This window comes from Panulirus ornatus, chromosome 68, assembly GCF_036320965.1.
Source record: "Panulirus ornatus isolate Po-2019 chromosome 68, ASM3632096v1, whole genome shotgun sequence".
NCBI classification, from domain to species: Eukaryota; Metazoa; Arthropoda; class Malacostraca; order Decapoda; family Palinuridae; genus Panulirus; species Panulirus ornatus.
In genome coordinates this window covers 24087969-24106850 of record NC_092291.1, presented here as the reverse complement: position 1 = coordinate 24106850, position 18882 = coordinate 24087969, and the positions used below count along the sequence as shown (strand labels likewise).

Below are 18882 nucleotides of genomic sequence, written 5' to 3'. Positions count from 1 at the left end.
ATGTGAGTTGTAAACTCTGCTTTCTTAAGGTTACACCTGGAGGAGGTGGAAATCAGTAACTCACGCAAGCACACATCAGTCTATCTATCTCTCTATATTTATTTATTATACTTGATTGCCATTTCCTGTGTCAGCAAGGTAGTGCCAGGAAACAGATGAAGAAAGACCCATCTACTCATATACACACTTATATAAATACACGCCCATACACGTACATATATATGCTACACATATGCATACATACACATAACTCACTAACCTCCAATTGCCAGGATCAAACCTGGGACCCCTGCGTAGGTGGCGGGAGATACATTAATATACACATACACAGCCATATACATATATACACATGTACATACTCATCTTTGCTTGCCTTTATCCATCCCTGGCGCCACAGGAAATAGCATCGCCACCCCTTGCATCAGCGAAGTAGTGCCAGGAAAACAGACAAAAAAGATCACATTCATTCACACTCAGTCTCTACCTGTCATGTGAAATGCAATGAAACCACAACTCCCTATCCACATCCACGTCCCACAGACCTTTCCATGGTTTACCCCAGATGTTTCACATGACCTGGTTCAGTCCACTGACAGCACGCATTGACCCTGGTATACCGCATCATTCCACTTCACTCTGTTCCATGCAAGCCTTTCACCCTCCTGCATGTTCAGGCCCCAACTACTCAAAATCTTTTTCATTCCATCCTTCCACCTCCAATTTGGTCTCCTGCTTCTCCTTGTTCCCTCTACCTCAGACTCATATATCCTCTATGTCAACTGTTCCTCAATCATTCTCTCCATATGTCCAAACCATCTCAGCAAACCCTCATCTGCTCTCTCAACCACACTTATTCTATTACCACACCTCTCTCTCTTACCCTTTCATTATTTACTCAATCAAACCACCTCACACCACATATTGTCCTTAAATATTTAATTTCCAACACATCCACCCTTCATACAACCCTATCTGTAGCCCATGCCTTGCAATTGTATGATATTGTTGGAATGACTATTCCTTTAAACATACCCATTTTTGCACTCTCTTTTCACATTTTTCTTCGCTTCCAGAACCACCGCTTCCTCCACCACCCTATGACTCGCTTCCACTTCCATGGTTCCATTTGCTCCACTCAGGGATACTTAAAACACTTCACTTCCTCCAGTTTTTCTCCATTCAAACTTGCATCCCAACTAACCTGTCCCTCAACCCTACTGAACCCAATAACCTGCTCTTATTCACATTTACTTTCAACTTCCTCCTTTCACATACCTTACCAAACTCGGTCACCAACTTCTCTAGTTTCTCACTTGAATCAGCCACCAGTGCTGTATCATCAGCGAACAGCAACCGACTCACTTCCCAGGCCCTCTCATCCCCAAGAGACTGCACACTTACCCCTCTCTCCAAAACTCTTGCATTTACTTCCCTAACCACCCCATCCATAAACAAATTAAACAACCATAGAGACATAACACATCCCTGCCCCAGACCGACCTTCACTGGGAACCAATCACTCTCCCCTCTTCCTACTCATACATATGCCTTCTCCAGATCCATAAATGCCTCATACCTATTTTCTAAGTATTTCTCTGCCTTTTCTGAAACCACACTGCTACTCCCCAATTTGATGCTCTGTATATGCGTTCACCCTTCCATACAATTTTCCAGGGATACTCAACAAACTTGTGCCTCTGTAGTTTGAGCACTCACTTTTATCCCCTTTGCCTTTGCACAATATGTGTACTCTGCCAGTCCTCAGGCACTTCATCATGATCTATACATATATTGAATATCCTTACCAACCTATGAATAACACAGTAACCCCCTTTCTTAATAAATGCAAATGCAGCACCATCCAAACCCGCCACCATGCCAGATTTCATCTTCCGCAAGGCTTTCACCACCTCTTCTCTCTTAACCAAACCATTCTCCCTGACCCTCTTACTTCGCATGCCGCCCTGACCATAACACCCTACATCTGCCACTCCATTATCAAACACATTCAACATACCTTCAAATTACTCACTCCATCTCTTTCTCAAATCATCACAACTGTTATCACTTCCCCCCTTGCCCCCTTCGTCGGTGTTCCCATTTGTTTTCTTGTCTTTCGCACTTTATTTACCTCCTTCCAAAACATCTTTTTGCTCTCCCTAGAGTCTAATGGTACTCTCCCACCCCAACTCTCATTTGCCTTCTTTTTCAGCCTTTGCATCTTTTGACCTCCTGCCGCTTTCTTTTACACCTCTCTTTTCTTTTTCAGTAACCACTTTACTTCCTCATTCCACCACTCACTACCCTTTGTAATCTGCCCACCTCCCACCTTTCACATGCATCTTTTGCACATGCCATCACTGCTTCCCTAAATACATCCCATTCCTCACCCACTCCCCTCACCTTTTGCCATTCTACACTCAATCTCTTGTGGTACTGCCTCACACAAGTCTCCTTTCCAAGCTCACTTATTCTCACCACTCTCTTCTTCCCATCTATCTCTCTTCCTTTTTGAAAACCTTTACAAATCTTCGCCTATACAGACATCCTTCCAGCTGCCCCTTTCAGCACATTAACATTCAAAAGTCTCGCTTTTACACACTTGTCGATTAACACATTATCCAGTGATGGCCTTTGACCATATCTCCAACTCATATGAACCTACTTATACTTATGTAGCATTTATGGATCTGGAGAAGGCATATGATAGAGGTGACAGAGATGCTCTGTGGAAGGTATCAAGAGTATATGGTGTGGGAGGCAAGTTGCTAGAAGCGATGAAAAGGTTTTATCGAGGATATAAAGCATGTGTACGAGAAGGAAGAGAGGAAAGTGATTTGTTCTCAGTGAATGTCGGTTTGCGGAAAGGGTGCGTGATGTCTCCATGATTGTTTATTTTGTTTATGGATAGGGTTGTTAGGGAGGTAAATGCAAGAGTTTTGGAGAGAGGGGCAAGTATGCAGTTTGTTGTGGATGAGAGGGCTTGGGAAGTGAGCCAGCTGTTGTTCATTGATGATACAGCACTGGTGGCTGATTCCGGTGAGAAACTGCAGAAGCTGTGACTGAGTTTGGTAAAGTGTGTGGAAGAAGAAAGCTGAGAGTAAATGTGAATAAAAGCAAAGTTATTAGGTACAGTAAGGTTGAGGGACAAGTCAATTGGGAGGTAAGTATGAATGGAGAAAAACTGGAGGAAGTGAAGTGTTTCAGGTATCTGGGAGTGGATTTGACAGTGGATGGAACCATGGAAGCAGAAGTGAGTCATAGGGTGGGGGAGGGGGCGAAAGTTATGGGAGCGTTGAAAAATGTGTGGAAGGCAAGAACATTAACTCGGAAAGCAAAAATGGGTATTTTTGAAGGAATAGTGGTTCCAACAATGTTATATGGTTGCAAGGCGTGGGCCATAGATAGGGTTGTGCGGAGGAGGGTAGATAAGTTGGAAATGAGATGTTTGAGGGCAATATGTGGTGTGAGGTGGTTTGATCGAGTAAGTAATGAAAGGGTAAGAGAGATGTGTGGTAATAAAAAGAGTGTGGTTGAGAGAGCAGAAAAGGGTGTATTGAAATGGTTTGGTCGCAAGGAGAGATTGAGTGAAGAAAGATTGACAAAGAGGATATATGTGTCAGAGGTGGAGGGAACGAGAAGTGGGAGATCAAATTGGAGGTGGAAGGATGGAGTGAAAAGGATTTTGAGTGATCAGGGCCTGAACATGCAGGAGGGTGAAAGGCATGTAAGGAATAGAGTGAATTGGAATGATGTGGTATACCGGGGTTGACATGCTGTTAATGGATTGAACCAGGGCATATGAAGTATGTGGAGGCTAAGGTGAAGATTAGTATGGGTTTTCAGAAAAGAGGAGTGAATGTTGGGGTGAAGAAGGTGGTGAGAGTAAGTGAGCTTGGGAAGGAGACCTGTGTGGGGAAGTACCAGGAGAGACTGTGTACAGAATGGAAAAAGGTGAGAACAATGGAAGTAAGGGGAGTGGGGGAGGAATGGGATGTATTTAGGGAATCAGTGATGGATTGCGCAAAAGATGCTTGTGGCATGAGAAGAGTGGGAGGTGGGCTGTTTAGAAAGGGTAGTGAGTGGTGGGATGAAGAAGTAAGAGTATTAGTGAAAGAGAAGAGAGAGGCATTTGGACGATTTTTGCAGGGAAAAAATGCAATTGAGTGGGAGAAGTATAAAAGAAAGAGACAGGAGGTCAAGAGAAAGGTGCAAGAGGTGAAAAAAAGGGCAAATGAGAGTTGGGGTGAGAGACTATCAGTAAATTTTAGGGAGAATAAAAAGATGTTCTGGAAGGAGGTAAATAGGGTGCGTAAGACAAGGGAGCAAATGGGAACTTCAGTGAAGGGCGTAAATGGGGAGGTGATAACAAGTAGTGGTGATGTGAGAAGGAGATGGAATGAGTATTTTGAAGGTTTGTTGAATGTGTCTGATGACAGAGTGGCAGATATAGGGTGTTTTGGTCGAGGTGGTGTGCAAAGTGAGAGGGTTGGGGAAAATTATTTGGTAAACAGAGAAGAGGTAGTAAAAGCTTTGCGGAAGATGAAAGCCGGCAAGGCAGCGGGTTTGGATGGTATTGCAGTGGAATTTATTAAAAAAGGGGGTGACTGTATTGTTGACTGGTTGGTAAGGTTATTTAATGTATGTATGACTCATGGTGAGGTGCCTGAGGATTGGCGGAATGCGTGCATAGTGCCATTGTACAAAGGCAAAGGGGATAAGAGTGAGTGCTCAAATTACAGAGGTATAAGTTTGTTGAGTATTCCTGGTAAATTATATGGGAGGGTATTGATTGAGAGGGTGAAGGCATGTACAGAGCATCAGATTGGGGAAGAGCAGTGCGGTTTCAGAAGTGGTAGAGGATGTGTGGATCAGGTGTTTGCTTTGAAGAATGTATGTGAGAAATACTTAGAAAAGCAAATGGATTTGTATGTAGCATTTATGGATCTGGAGAAGGCATATGATAGAGTTGATAGAGATGCTCTGTGGAAGGTATTAAGAATATATGGTGTGGGAGGCAAGTTGTTAGAAGCAGTGAAAAGTTTTTATCGAGGATGTAAGGCATGTGTACGTGTAGGAAGAGAGGAAAGTGATTGGTTCTCAGTGAATGTAGGTTTGCGGCAGGGGTGTGTGATGTCTCCATGGTTGTTTAATTTGTTTATGGATGGGGTTGTTAGGGAGGTAAATGCAAGAGTCCTGGAAAGAGGGGCAAGTATGAAGTCTGTTGGGGATGAGAGAGCTTGGGAAGTGAGTCAGTTGTTGTTCGCTGATGATACAGCGCTGGTGGCTGATTCATGTGAGAAACTGCAGAAGCTGGTGACTGAGTTTGGTAAAGTGTGTGGAAGAAGAAAGTTGAGAGTAAATGTGAATAAGAGCAAGGTTATTAGGTACAGTAGGGTTGAGGGTCAAGTCAATTGGGAGGTGAGTTTGAATGGAGAAAAACTGGAGGAAGTGAAGTGTTTTAGATATCTGGGAGTGGATCTGTCAGCGGATGGAACCATGGAAGCGGAAGTGGATCATAGGGTGGGGGAGGGGGCGAAAATTTTGGGAGCCTTGAAAAATGTGTGGAAGTCGAGAACATTATCTCGGAAAGCAAAAATGGGTATGTTTGAAGGAATAGTGGTTCCAACAATGTTGTATGGTTGCGAGGCGTGGGCTATGGATAGAGTTGTGCGCAGGAGGATGGATGTGCTGGAAATGAGATGTTTGAGGACAATGTGTGGTGTGAGGTGGTTTGATCGAGTAAGTAACGTAAGGGTAAGAGAGATGTGTGGAAATAAAAAGAGCGTGGTTGAGAGAGCAGAAGAGGGTGTTTTGAGGTGGTTTGGGCACATGGAGAGAATGAGTGAGGAAAGATTGACCAAGAGGATATATGTGTCGGAGGTGGAGGGAACGAGGAGAAGAGGGAGACCAAATTGGAGGTGGAAAGATGGAGTGAAAAAGATTTTGTGTGATCGGGGCCTGAACATGCAGGAGGGTGAAAGGAGGGCAAGAAATAGAGTGAATTGGAGCGATGTGGTATACAGGGGTTGACGTGCTGTCAGTGGATTGAATCAAGGCATGTGAAGCGTCTGGGGTAAACCATGGAAAGCTGTGTAGGTATGTATATTTGCGTGTGTGGACGTGTGTATGTACGTGTGTATGGGGGTTGGGCCATTTCTTTCGTCTGTTTCCTTGCGCTACCTCGCAAACGCGGGAGACAGCGACAAAGTATAAAAAAAAAAAAAAAAAAAAAAAAAAAAAAAAATGAAGTATCTAGGGTAAACCATGAAAAGTTTTGTGGGGCCTGGATGTGGAAAGGGAGCTGTGGTTTTGGTGCATCATACATGACAGTTAGAGACCGAGTGTGAACAGATGTGGCCTTTGTTGTCTTTTCCTAGCACTACTTCACGCACGTGCAGGGGGAAGGGGGTGTCAATTCATGTGTGGTGGGGTGGCGACAGGAATGAATAAAGACAGCAAGTATGAATTATGTACATGTGTATATATGTATATGTCTGTGTATATATGTATGTATGTATACTTTGAAATGTATAGGTATGTATATGTGCTTGTGTGGTCGTGTATGTATATACATGTGTATGTGGGTGGGTTGGGCCATTCTTTCGTCTGTCTCCTTGCGCTACCTCGCTAACACGGGAGACAGTGACAAAGTATGATAAAATAAATAATCTCTCTTTAAACCAGGTATTCCCAATCACCTGTCTTTTTCCACACACAGATTCACAAGCTCTTCACCATTTCCATTCACAACACTGAATACCCCATGTACACCAATTATACCCTCCACTGCCACATTACTTACCTTCGCATTTAAATCACTCATCACTAATACTATCATCATTTCTATTTTTATTATACTTGTTTACATTTTCACACATTAGTGAGGTAGTGCCAGGAACAAATGAAGAAAGGCCCTATTCACTCACCTCATTCTCTAGGTATTATGTGCATTGCACTGAAACAATAGCCCACTATCCACAACCAAGACCCACAAAACCTTTACATGGTTTCCCCCAGCCACTTAAAACGCCCTGATTCAATCCATTAATAGCACATCAACCCCTGTATATCACATCATTCCAATTCACTCTGTCCCATGCACCCCTTTTACTCTCCTGCATGTTCAGACCCCTGATGACTCAAAATCTATTTCACTCAATCCCTCCATCTTTAGGTCTCACTCTTCTCTCCACTTCTGACACATGTATCCTCTTTGGCAATGTCTCTTCACTCATTCTCTCCATAAGCACACCCTCTTCAGCTTTTTCATCCTCACTTGTTTTGTCACTGCAGTTTCTCTTACCCTTTCATTGTTGACTCAATCAAACCACTACATGCCACATGCTGTCCTTAGATATTTCACTTTCAGCACATCCACCATCCTGTGCACATCCTCATTTACAGCCTATGCCTTTTCATCCATACAACATTGTTGGGACTACTATACCCTCAAACAAACCCATTTTCACCCTAACAGATTCTTCATTGTTCCCAGAACCTTCACCCCCTCACCCACCCTATGACTCACTTCTGCTTCCATGGCTTCATTCACCACCATGTCCACTCTTAGGTATCTAAAACACTTCACTTCCTCCAAACTTTCTCCATTCAAACTCACACCCCAACTAACCAGTCCTTCAATCTTGTTTAACCAAATAATCTTACTTTTATACACATTTACTCTCAACTTTCTCCATTCGTACACTTTTCCAGTCCTGATCACTATCTTCTGCAGTTTCTCACTTGAACCTGTCACCAGTACTGTGTCATCAAAAGAAAACAGATGATAAATTGCTGAAATGGGTAAATGGGGTCACTGGTGACAGGCAGAAATGAGGTGAACAGGAGATGGAGTGATAATGTTGAAGGCTTGAAGAGATGCAGTGAGTGTCTTGAAGAGTTATTAGATGTGTATGATGATAGGGTGGCAGATGTGGAATATTTTGAATGTGGAGATATGTGAAGGGAGGCACAGAAAATTGGTTGGTTAAACAAGATGTGGTGAAAGCCTTGTATAAGTCAAAGCACTTGCAGCAGCTTGGAGCTACTTTTAGCCTAACCCAGTGGGATCTATAGCAAAGGTGGCATAAGAATGCACACGAGTGAGATAAGTGCATCACCCAAACATCATTGCCTGCACTATGGCTGCATTTTCTGTCTTACTGTGACTCATAATTTTTTTACTGATTTTGTTACTCTGTGCCCTTTGATATGGCCTCTAAGTGTAAAGGTAATGATGAGATAACATGTATTACCCCAAGGAAGGCAAGGAAAGTGATGTCCTTAGAGCAGAAAGTGGATTTATTTCATCACATTGCTCTAGATGAGACTGTACCTTTTGTTATGAGACATTTTTCTTTTTGCAAGTCATTGGCATTATTATGACCAATAAGGTTAGGAGGTGCGGCTACTGTGCTACGGGCATAAAATTGGGAAAAGTTTTAAATTTCAATGCTTCAAAGGGATACTCTAGTTTTCTGGAATACCCAAGGTTCATCCCACTTCTTGTGATGGCCTCGCTATTCACCCTTAGGGATGGAACAGAAGGAGCTATAGCCCAACTATATCAGTGCAATAGTAGTAGTATTTTCTTATAAATAGATACTGATAAATACTTGAGGTGTGCTGGAGTTTTTAGTTTTTTGAATGATTTTGAAGCCCTGCTGCCTCTAGGAAACATTGGTCTGGAGTTGCCCTCTGCCAGTGGCTTGTTAAGGGTGAGCACAAAAGGCTAAGAAGTGGCACTGAACTCTTCCAGTTATGCCAGGGAGTGAAAGGGATGAGCAATTGAGGGTGATGGCACTGAATTTAAATGGGATAACTGGTAAGAGTAAAAGGTGGGAGCTTGTGCAGAAATTCAAAACTTATAGTTTGGATGTGCTGAGGATTGGGGAAACCCATGTCTTTGGGCAGGACGTATATAGTAGAAATGGAAAAGATGAATGCAAGTTACAGGAGGGTGTGGGAATGAATGAAAATTATCAGCTAAAAGGGAAAGAAAGATATGCAATTATGCTATTACCAAGAGTAGGGATGGGTGTAACAGAGCAGGGATAGAATGGATCAAGAATAGCACGGGTGAAAGACTGGAATTATGAAGTATGCATTAGTATGTGTATATGCATCTATGAATACCAAAACTATGTAAGGTAAGGATGAAATGAATCTTTTTTCGAGAAATTTGAGTAAGTGTATAACTGATTTGAGACGGAAAGAAAGGTGGTTGTAATCAATGTGAATGTTTAGATGAGACATGAGGAAATTTGTGAGATAGTAAGTGAATTGGGATTGCATGGAGTAAATGAGAATGGATGTTATCTTTTGGATGTCTGTGCTGATAGGCATTTATTCCTTATAAAAAAAATATCAGCATAAGATGATCCATTGGTATACATGGATGGGAAATGATGGAAGAGAAGAACAAAAGGGTTTGATTGACTATGTGGCAGTGGATAAAAGTTGAGAAAGGCAGTGCTAGATGCTAGAGTTTTGAGAGGATTCTTTGGAGAGACTGACCATTTCGCAGTTCTTTTAGGGGTAAGGACCAAGAGAAGTGAAACTATAGTGTAAGGAAGAATGGAGAGGTAAAAGTGTTGGCAAGTGAGATGAACCAGAAATAATACAAGGAGTCTGAAAGAAGTGTGGCTGAAAGTTCAGATGGAAGTGCAGTAAATAAAGGAATGCAGTGATGTGAATAAGGTGTTTAGAATGTTTAGAGAAAGATTAAGGGTTGTGGAATTAGTAGTTGGACAGAAGGTCGTGAGATATAAGAACAAAATGGGAAATGCATGATGGTTGGTGGAGATTAGAAATGCTTTGGAGGAGAAGAAAAAGCTATATGGTAGGTTGCTTGAAAAGAATGTAGCAGTGGAAGTTCAGCAAAGGATTAAGGAACAAAAAGAAGCTGATAGAGAAAACCAAAGAAAGAGATGAAGATTTTGGAAGAAAGTTAAGTGAAAAGTCTAGGAAACATAAGAAACTGTACAAACAGGTGAAGAAAGGAAGGAGGTAGATGTAAGATGGGAAATGTTAACACGAGAAGTAAGGAGGGGGAGTTGCATAATTAAAAGAAGGAAGTGACAGGAAGATGGAAAGAGTATTTTGATGAGCTGATGTATGTGGGAGAAAGTGAGGCAGCAGTTGTTACATGCATGGGAATGGAGGATGGAAGGAAGAAGGGCCTACAGCAAGATGGGAGATAAAAAGGGCAATAATGAAACTGAAGGTAGGAAAGGCACCTGTAGTGAACAGCATTATGGCTGAAATGCTGGTGTTTAGGAGAAAGTGTGATAGACTGGATGCATTTGATATGTAATTTAGCATTGAAACAGGTTTTCCTGAGGATTGGATGAAAAGTGTTGTTTCTTTATTCAAAAGAAAAGGTTTTATGAATCTATTTATTTATTTATTCATAATACTTTGTCACTGTCTCCCGCATTAGTGAGGTAGTGCAAGGAAACAGACGAAAGAATGGCCCAACCCAACCACATACACATGCACGTCCACACACGCTCATATGGATACCTATATATTTCAACGTATACATATATATTCATACATAGACATATACATATAAACACATGTACATGATTTATACCTGCTGCCTTTATTCATTCCCATCGCCAGCCCACCACACATGAAATGACAACCCCTTCCCCCCACATGTGTGTGAGTTAGCGCTAGGAAAAGACAACAAAGACCACATTCGTTCACACTTAGTCTCTAGCTGTCATGTATAATGCACCAAAACCACAGCTCCCTTTCCACATCCAGGCCCCACAAAACTTTCCATTGTTTACCCCAGACGCTTCACATGCCCTTGTTCAATCCACTGACAGCACATCGACCCTGGTATACCACATCGTTCTAATTCACTCTATTCCTTGCATGCCTTTCATCCTCCTGCATGTTCAGGCCCCGACCGCTCAAAATCTTTTTCACTCCATCCTTCCACCTTCAATTTGGTCTCCCACTTCTCCTTGTTTCCTCCACCTTTGACGCATATATCCTCTGTGTCAATCTTTCCTCACTCATTCTCTCCATGTGACCAAACCATTTCAAAACACCTTTTTCTGCTCTCTCAACCACACTCTTTTTCTTACCACACATTTCTCTTACCCTTTCATTACTTACTCAGTCAAAACACCTCACACCACATATTGTCCTCAAACATTTCATGTCCAACACATCCGCACAACTCTATCTATAGCCCACGCCTTGCAACCATACAACATTGTTGGAACCACTATTCCTTCAAACATACCCATTTTTGCTTTCCAAGATAATGTTCTCGCCTCCCACAATTTTTCAACTCTCCCGAAACTTTCACCCCCCTCCCCCACCCTGTGACTCACTTGCACTTCCATGGTTCCATCCACTGCCAAATCTGCTCCCAGATACCTAAAACACTTCACTTCCTCCAGTTTTTCTCCATTCAAACTTACCTTCCAGTTGACTTGTCCCTCAACCCTACTGTACCTAATATCCTTGCTCTTACTCACATTTACTCTCTAATATCCTTGCTCTTACTCACATTTACTCTCTAATATCCTTGCTCTTACTCACATTTACTCTCAGCTTTCTTCTTTCACACACTTTACTAAACTCAGTCACCAACTTCTGCAGTTTCTCACCCAAATCAGCCACCAGTGCTGTATCATCAGCGAATTACAACTGATTTCCCAAGCCCTCTCATCCACAATAGACTGCATACTTGCCCCTCTCTCCAAAACTCTTGCATCACCTCCCTAACAACCCCATCCATAAACAAATTAAACAACCATGGAGACATCACGCACCCCTGCCAGAAACAGACGTTCACTGAGAACCAATCACTTTCCTCTCCTCCTACTCATACACATGCCTTACATCCTTGATAAAACCTTTTCACTGCTTCTAGCAACTTGCCTCCCACACCATATACTCTTAATACCTTCCGCAGAGCATCTTTATCAACTCTATCGTATGCCTTCTCCAAATCCATAAATGCTACATAGAAATCCATTTGTTTTTCTAAGTATTTCTCACATTCATTCTTCAAAGCAGACACCTGATCCACACATCCTCTACCACTTCTGAAACCACACTGCTCTTCCCCAATCTGATGCTCTGCACATGCCTTGACCCTCTTAATCAATACCCTCTCATATAATTTCCCAGGAATACCCAACAAACTTATACCTCTGTAATTTGAGCACTAGCCTTTATCCCCTTTGCCTTTGTACAATGGCACTATGCATGCATTCTTCCAATCCACAGGCACTTCACCATGTGCCATACATACATTAAATCTCTTTACCATCCAGTCAACAACACAGTCACCCCCTTTTTTTTATGAATTGCACTGCAATACCATCCAAACCTGCCGCCTTGCCAGCTATCATCTTCTGCAAAGCTTTCACTACCTCTTCTCTGTTTACCAAATCATTCTCCACAACCCTCTCACTTTGCACACCACCTCAACCAAAACACCTTATATCTGCTACTCTATCATCTAACACATTCAGCAAACCTTCAAAATACTTATTCCATCTCCTTCTCACATCACCACTACTTGTTATTACCTTCCCGTTAGCCCCCTTCACCGATGTTCCCATTTGTTCTCTTGTCTTACGCACTTTATTTACCTCCTTCTGAAACATCTTTCTATTCTCCCTAGAATTTAATGATACTCTCTCACCCCAACTCTCATTTGCCATCTTTTTCACCTCTTGCACCTTTCTCTTGACGTCCTGCCTCTTTTTTTTTTTTTTTTATACAACTCCAAGTCATTTGCACTATTTAACTGCAAAAATCATCCAAATGCCTCTCTCTTCTCTTTCGCTAATGATCTTACTTCTTCATCCCACTACTCGCTACCCTTTCTAATCTGCCCACCTCCCATGCTTCTCACGTCACATGCATCTTTTGCGCAAGCCATCACTGCTTCCCTAATTACATACCTTTTCTACCCCACTCCCTTTACATCCTTTGCTCTCACCTTTTTGCATTCTGCACTCAGTCTTTCCTGGTAGTTCCTCACACAAGTCTCCTTCCCAAGCTCACTTACTTTCACCACTCTCTTCACCCCTACATTCTCTCTTCTTTTCTGAAAACCTCTACAAATCTTCACCTTCGCCTCCACAAGATAATGATCAGACATCCCTCAACTTGCACCTCTCAGCTCATTAACATCCAAAAGTCTCTCTTTCACGCGCCTATCAATTAACACGTAATCCAATAACGCTCTCTGGCCCTCTCTCCTACTTACATATACTTATGTATCTCTCTCTGTATAAGCCAGGTATTCCCAATCACCAGTCCTTTTTCAGCACACAAATCTACAAGCTCTTCACCATTTTCATTTACAATACTAAACACCCCATGTACTCCAGTTATTCCCTGAACTGCCACATTTATGAATGTATGTAGCAATAATAGATGAATAAGTCTATTGTATACCAGAAAAGGTGTATGCAAGAGTATTAATTGATACAGTAATAGAAAAGACTGAATGCAGAATAAGTGAGGAGCACGAGGGTTTTAGGAAAGGTAGGGATGTGTGTGGATCAGATTTTTGTGGTACAAATGACACTGGAAAAGTATCTAGAGAAAGGTAATTTTATTGCAGAGAATCAAGTCCAGTTATGCCAAGATGGGACTGTATTTGGAGGATCTGTGTATAATTATGTAGTTCTTTACCATTTGTGGTTGCTTGGTATGTGGTGATTATCCTGAGTGTATTATTTTGTGGCTTTCAGCTTTGTTATATATACTTTTGAGAGGCTGAAACACCAGGCAGGTTAGGCATAGTTTAGAGTTGAAAGGAATAACTTTTTTGTAGAGAATGTTAAAGAATTCTTTTTCTTGTCTAGATCTCGTGTTTGCTAGGGTTCTGAGAGCATGTAGTTGTGTGTTGCTATTGTATTGATATTTTGTTCAATGGGAGTGATTGTCCATTCAAGGTGAGTGGAGAGTGTGAGCTAGATCCATATCTGTCTAGGGTTAAAAGAGTGACTCAGGACTTCTGTGCAGATGTAGAATTTTGTTGTGGGCAAGCCACCATTTCAGTTGTTAATTTAGCACTCTGTCTTTGTTGTTCTTTCTGTGGTATCAGGGTTTGCCACTGTGGTATCAAGGTGCTGTGATGTGACACAGCTGTTAGGTTTCCTACTTATAAAAGGTCCTTTATGCTATGATTTGCTGAAGGTGATGGGAGGTCATGTAGGAAGAAATTGAAGATGATTCTTTAAAGAACTGCCCCTTTGGGAGCTCTGTTGTACAGTTTAATTGTTTCAAAGGTGAAGCTATTTTTAGGTACTCTACCATGGCAGAAAGCTATGAAATTGGTCAATCACTTTTTTTATTGGTTGTTAGTGTTGGTGTCAAAACTCTTTAATGTGAGGATATGTTAGGGACAGTGTTGAAAGCTTTGTGGTTGGTTGAAGCCATCTAGGATACGTTGAATGAGGTTAGTGAGTAGTGATATGGTGGAGCAATTTGGTTTGAAGCCATGTTGCGCAGGTGACATCGAGATGTTTCATTTAATTTTGAATTTGGATTGGTTTTTCACAAAATGGATACTGAAGACAGAGGTGAAATAGGGTGGTAGGAGGATATGGAGTTGGGTGGTTTAGAGGACATTAGGATTAGTATTCTCTTGGTAAGTGTCTAGGTTTTGGGTATATCATTATGTAGGCAGGAGTATTTCCTCTAATATCTTTGAGTGTTCACATTGCAACTGGGCTAGAATATTTAATGTGAAAGTTTGATGTGTTGTCAGGATCTGTTGCAAGAGAGTTATTTAATGTTTTAGATGAACTGCTTGTATTAATGGGAATGAAGGGTGGGTGGCCATTTTTTGTTTGACAGATTTTGTGCATTCCATGACTTTCTTGTTTAGAGGTAAGGTTGGTTTGTGGCTGATTTTTAAGTAATTTCCTGAGAGTATGTTTGTGTTCCTAGGGAGAAGGGATGTCAGTGGATTTGGTTAGGAGTGCTTCTTGAGTGGGGTGGAATGGTGTGGTAGGTGTGGATCTTAAACATGCATCAAACTTGGTTGCTATAAATCTTGTAGTTCATTGTGTTTTGGAAGGAATGCTAGTACTCATTCTGACTTTCAGTGATTAGGTTAGTGATGGTGTTATTCAAAGTCTGGATTTATCTCTTAATTTCTGTTGATGGCAAGTGGTTTTATCAGAGCTAGTTAATTGTTTTATGAGGTGTGTAACTTGTCAAGAGTTAAGTTAATATTTCCTTCTCTTTCCTTTTGGTAAGTGCTTTTTGCTGGCTTGGTTGGAGATGATATAGTGTGAGAATGCATGATCTTAGGATGGGAAATCACCTATGCCACAGTTTTAGACCTTTGTTTCCATTGTACTGTGAAGGCTTTCCTCTAGATTGTAGTCAGAGGACAGTTCATATAATGTGCTTCAGGTGGTTCATGTTTGTAGTATTGATGAACAAGCGATGTTTGACAAAGTTGGCTGCTGGAAGTGGTGGGTTTGGAGTCTGGATGGTTGATTGTATAGTTTTGAGGATATTAAGATGTTGCAGTTGGTTTATGAATGTTGAGTCAGGTGGGATGGTGGGTATTGAAATATCCACAGATGTAGGTGTATGGTATACTGGTTAGGTTCTGAAGCTGGAAAGTATATGTGGAGGAGGCATTTGGGATGGAGAGGTGTTTAAGTGTTGGTTATATTGTACTTAGCACTGAAGTTTTATTCTTATGAGTTGTATTTCTAATTGTCTGAGAGCTTTTTGTAGTGTTCTGGTGTTGAAGAGTAGTATGATTTGGTGAACGGCAGTTCTAAGCCCTCCTCCTTGCCCTTGTTATCTGTTTTGTCTTAAGGTTGTATAAATGGAGGAGGGTGGGAGTCTGGCTTCTTGGATAAGGACTATCTGGATGTTATGCTCTCAAAGTTGGTTGAGTATTTCTTTGTGTTTGTTTTTGATGCTATTGGTGTCAGACTGTAGAATGTTTGATTGTTGCTGGGGTTCTATAGTGTAGTGTTTAGTTTGTGAAGACCAAGACTGCACACTTTGTGTTGTTGTTTGCTGGATGTTTCTTCTGGAAATGAGAAGATTTGTGAAGGGGATTTGTGATTCACTGTCTGGGCGGTTGATACATGTACAATGATATGAGTAATCATTTGTGGATGATTGATGTGCAATGGAGGTGATACCTGTCAGTGTAATTGAAGCATCTAATGGAGTAGTGCTCTTTGGTGATGGCATTGTGGCACTGATGATTCAGGGTTAGGATTAATATCACCAGGTTTCATTAGTAGTTGGGAGATGTATGTAAATGTGTAAGGAGTTTAGGTATGACCCATCATCTGACACAAGAGATTAATTGAAAATTGGTAAACAAATCTAGTCATTATTCTTTATCATACTACTCAGAGAAAAGCAGTTCAGATTTTGCCTGTAGTGAAAAATTACTGCTTAATCGATTGGTTTATGATATTAACAACCACTTTCTTTTTTCAGGGCCAGAATCACTGTCACCCTCGTGCATTACTTGATGCATATCGTAACCAACAGTCTTGGTATACTGCGCTATTATTCCTTTTACTTGTGCTACTTGTTCTTGTGCTAATCTTAGCAGTAATGGTATTACGATCACGCAAAGCATCATCTCATTTACCACTGAATTTAAGTGGTGTCCCAAATCTTGGAAAAATGGGTAGCAAAAAACCCACAGCAAATGGTAGCACAGGTTATACCCCTGTATCAAGAAGTGACTCAGATCAACTAATGACAAAAGTCCCCTTTCACGATCTAACTAGTGATGAAGAAATTTAAGAATTACTTAATTAGGTTAAGAAGCTGTACAGTAAATATCTATGTTTTTTTATACTGAAATACAATTTTGTAATCAAATAAAATTCTCCCACTTGATCTGGATACCTAACATTATTTGACATGGATATTTTATATTCTGCTGTTCAAATTTCATTAACATATTTTGATTAGATTTCCATGTCAGGTTGATATTTTTCATAGGCAACATTTGTATTTTTGGAAAACTTCTATATTCACATATAGAAATAGAGTGAATATGCCATGTGTTTTAGCCACATTTTATGGTAATGAATGTCGAGTCTGTAGCACAATGACTCTGCAGCACAATGTAACTATTTCTAATGAAAACTTTTATTGGCTTTAAGTTGGTAATGAAACTATTATAGCAAAATGGAAAATGTTGGTAATGAGAAAAATATGTTGGTAATGAAACTGGCTTAGTAAAATGGAAGATATTCACAATAACTGTTGCTAAATAAAGAGTAGAGTGAACTTTTAAGTTGCAGTTTGTCATTAAATATGTAAAGTAAATGGTTCCTTAAAACCAATAAAATTTTCTCATGCTCATTAAGTAAAGCCCATGTCATAAACAAATGGTACTGATATACTTTTTTTCAGTTAAGTTTTTCCACAGAGACACAAGGAAGGTTTTTCATATTCTGTTGAAATGTTGTATAAAACCTGTGCCCCTTTACTAAAGCTGCTGTATTACTATATATATATATATATATATATATATATATATATATATATATATATATATATATATATATGAAGTTAATATTCTTTTCCGTGCTCAGATTTATATGTGGGTAATTAGCCTGGATGTATAAAGATGTAAGTTATAGTTTTCCACCACCAGAAACACTGTAATATTAAAGTTCCTTATGCAGGCTGCTATGACAGAAAAGTGATGTATAATGAATATATATATATATATATATATATATATATATATATATATATATATATATATATATATATATATATATATATATATATATACATATATATATAAATTTGATACCCATCTACAATTTTAGATATTTACCTTTCCTTTTTTTTCACCTGAGATGGCTGTGATTGGAGTGTTTTTCCCATGTCATATCATTAACCATAATATAATTTAAATTTATTGGTAATGGATATAATACTTGATGAAAAATTCATTTCAGAGAGCATACTTTGACAATAAAGAAAAACATCTAAAAAATAACAAGCTAGTAAACATTAAATGGATAATTGCAGGGACAAACTGATATTTATTAGGGCAAAAGAATTAGAACCTGTTGCATGATTAAAGCATTTCCTGTGATGGTACAGATCCATCTTCCTGAAGGATACAGTGCTAGTGATTTGTGGCATCAGTGACAAGATGATTACGTACTGTCAGCAACACTATTTGCTGATTTCTTTCACACATTATAATTTTTTTTTTCAATATGTAACCATAGGACCCCTTTTACAGGGCTCTTGTAGCATTATGGTTATGTTACCCTCAATGGCAAGAAAATTATGAACTGTGTACTGAGTTGCTCCTAGACAAAACTGAACTTACCATCAAGTGATGATGATACAGTAAAACTTCTGTTTTCCATATACTGAGAAAACAAAATTTTCAAATCAACATTTGTTTTTCAGTCTGTTAAAATCTTCCATTATCCTGAAAAAAGTGAAAAAATAGAAGCAAAAATATTTCATGGTGTGAGCACCATACCCCAACTATTAACGCATTCATCTCACAGTGTTTTGCAGTGCTGGTGGTCATTTGCCATCTCCCATGCGCTGCCTGGTGTGGTGTTTTGTGATGGTCTTGGACATTTGTACTTTGTGCACCCTTGATTACTACTGTGGACAATGGCCCCTCTCAAGCATCATCAGCAATTGCCTCACAGCTCCTTGAAGCTGTCTATGTCATACATGAAGTGCAAGTGGAACACCTTAAGCCCCAAAAAGAGTTGTGCAAGAGGCTTAATAAGGCCAACTTCGCAGCACTTATGAGGGATTTCACCATCAGCATGACAACTACTTACAGCAGATGATGAAGGCATTCAGTGGTGTTTTTTGCTTGCATATATTAGCATTTCCTCT

The 18882-nt window shown here is 40.3% G+C and overlaps 1 protein-coding gene across 4 annotated transcripts in view; it reads left to right on the top strand.

Annotated features, from left to right (window-relative positions):
- LOC139747379 (furin-like protease 1) overlaps window positions 1–17993 on the top strand; it is a 315203-nt gene extending 297210 nt beyond the window's left edge. For 2 of the 4 annotated variants that reach the window (XM_071659634.1, XM_071659632.1), the window contains one exon: window positions 16477–16887. In XM_071659634.1, coding sequence (XP_071515735.1) covers window positions 16477–16791 — 315 coding nt within the window. In that variant the 3' untranslated portion in view covers window positions 16792–16887. Of the gene's footprint in view, window positions 1–16476 lie in introns of all 4 variants that reach the window. The other 2 variants (XM_071659635.1, XM_071659633.1) reach the window with 2 other exon arrangements.
- The last annotated feature ends 889 nt before the right edge of the window (window positions 17994–18882 follow it).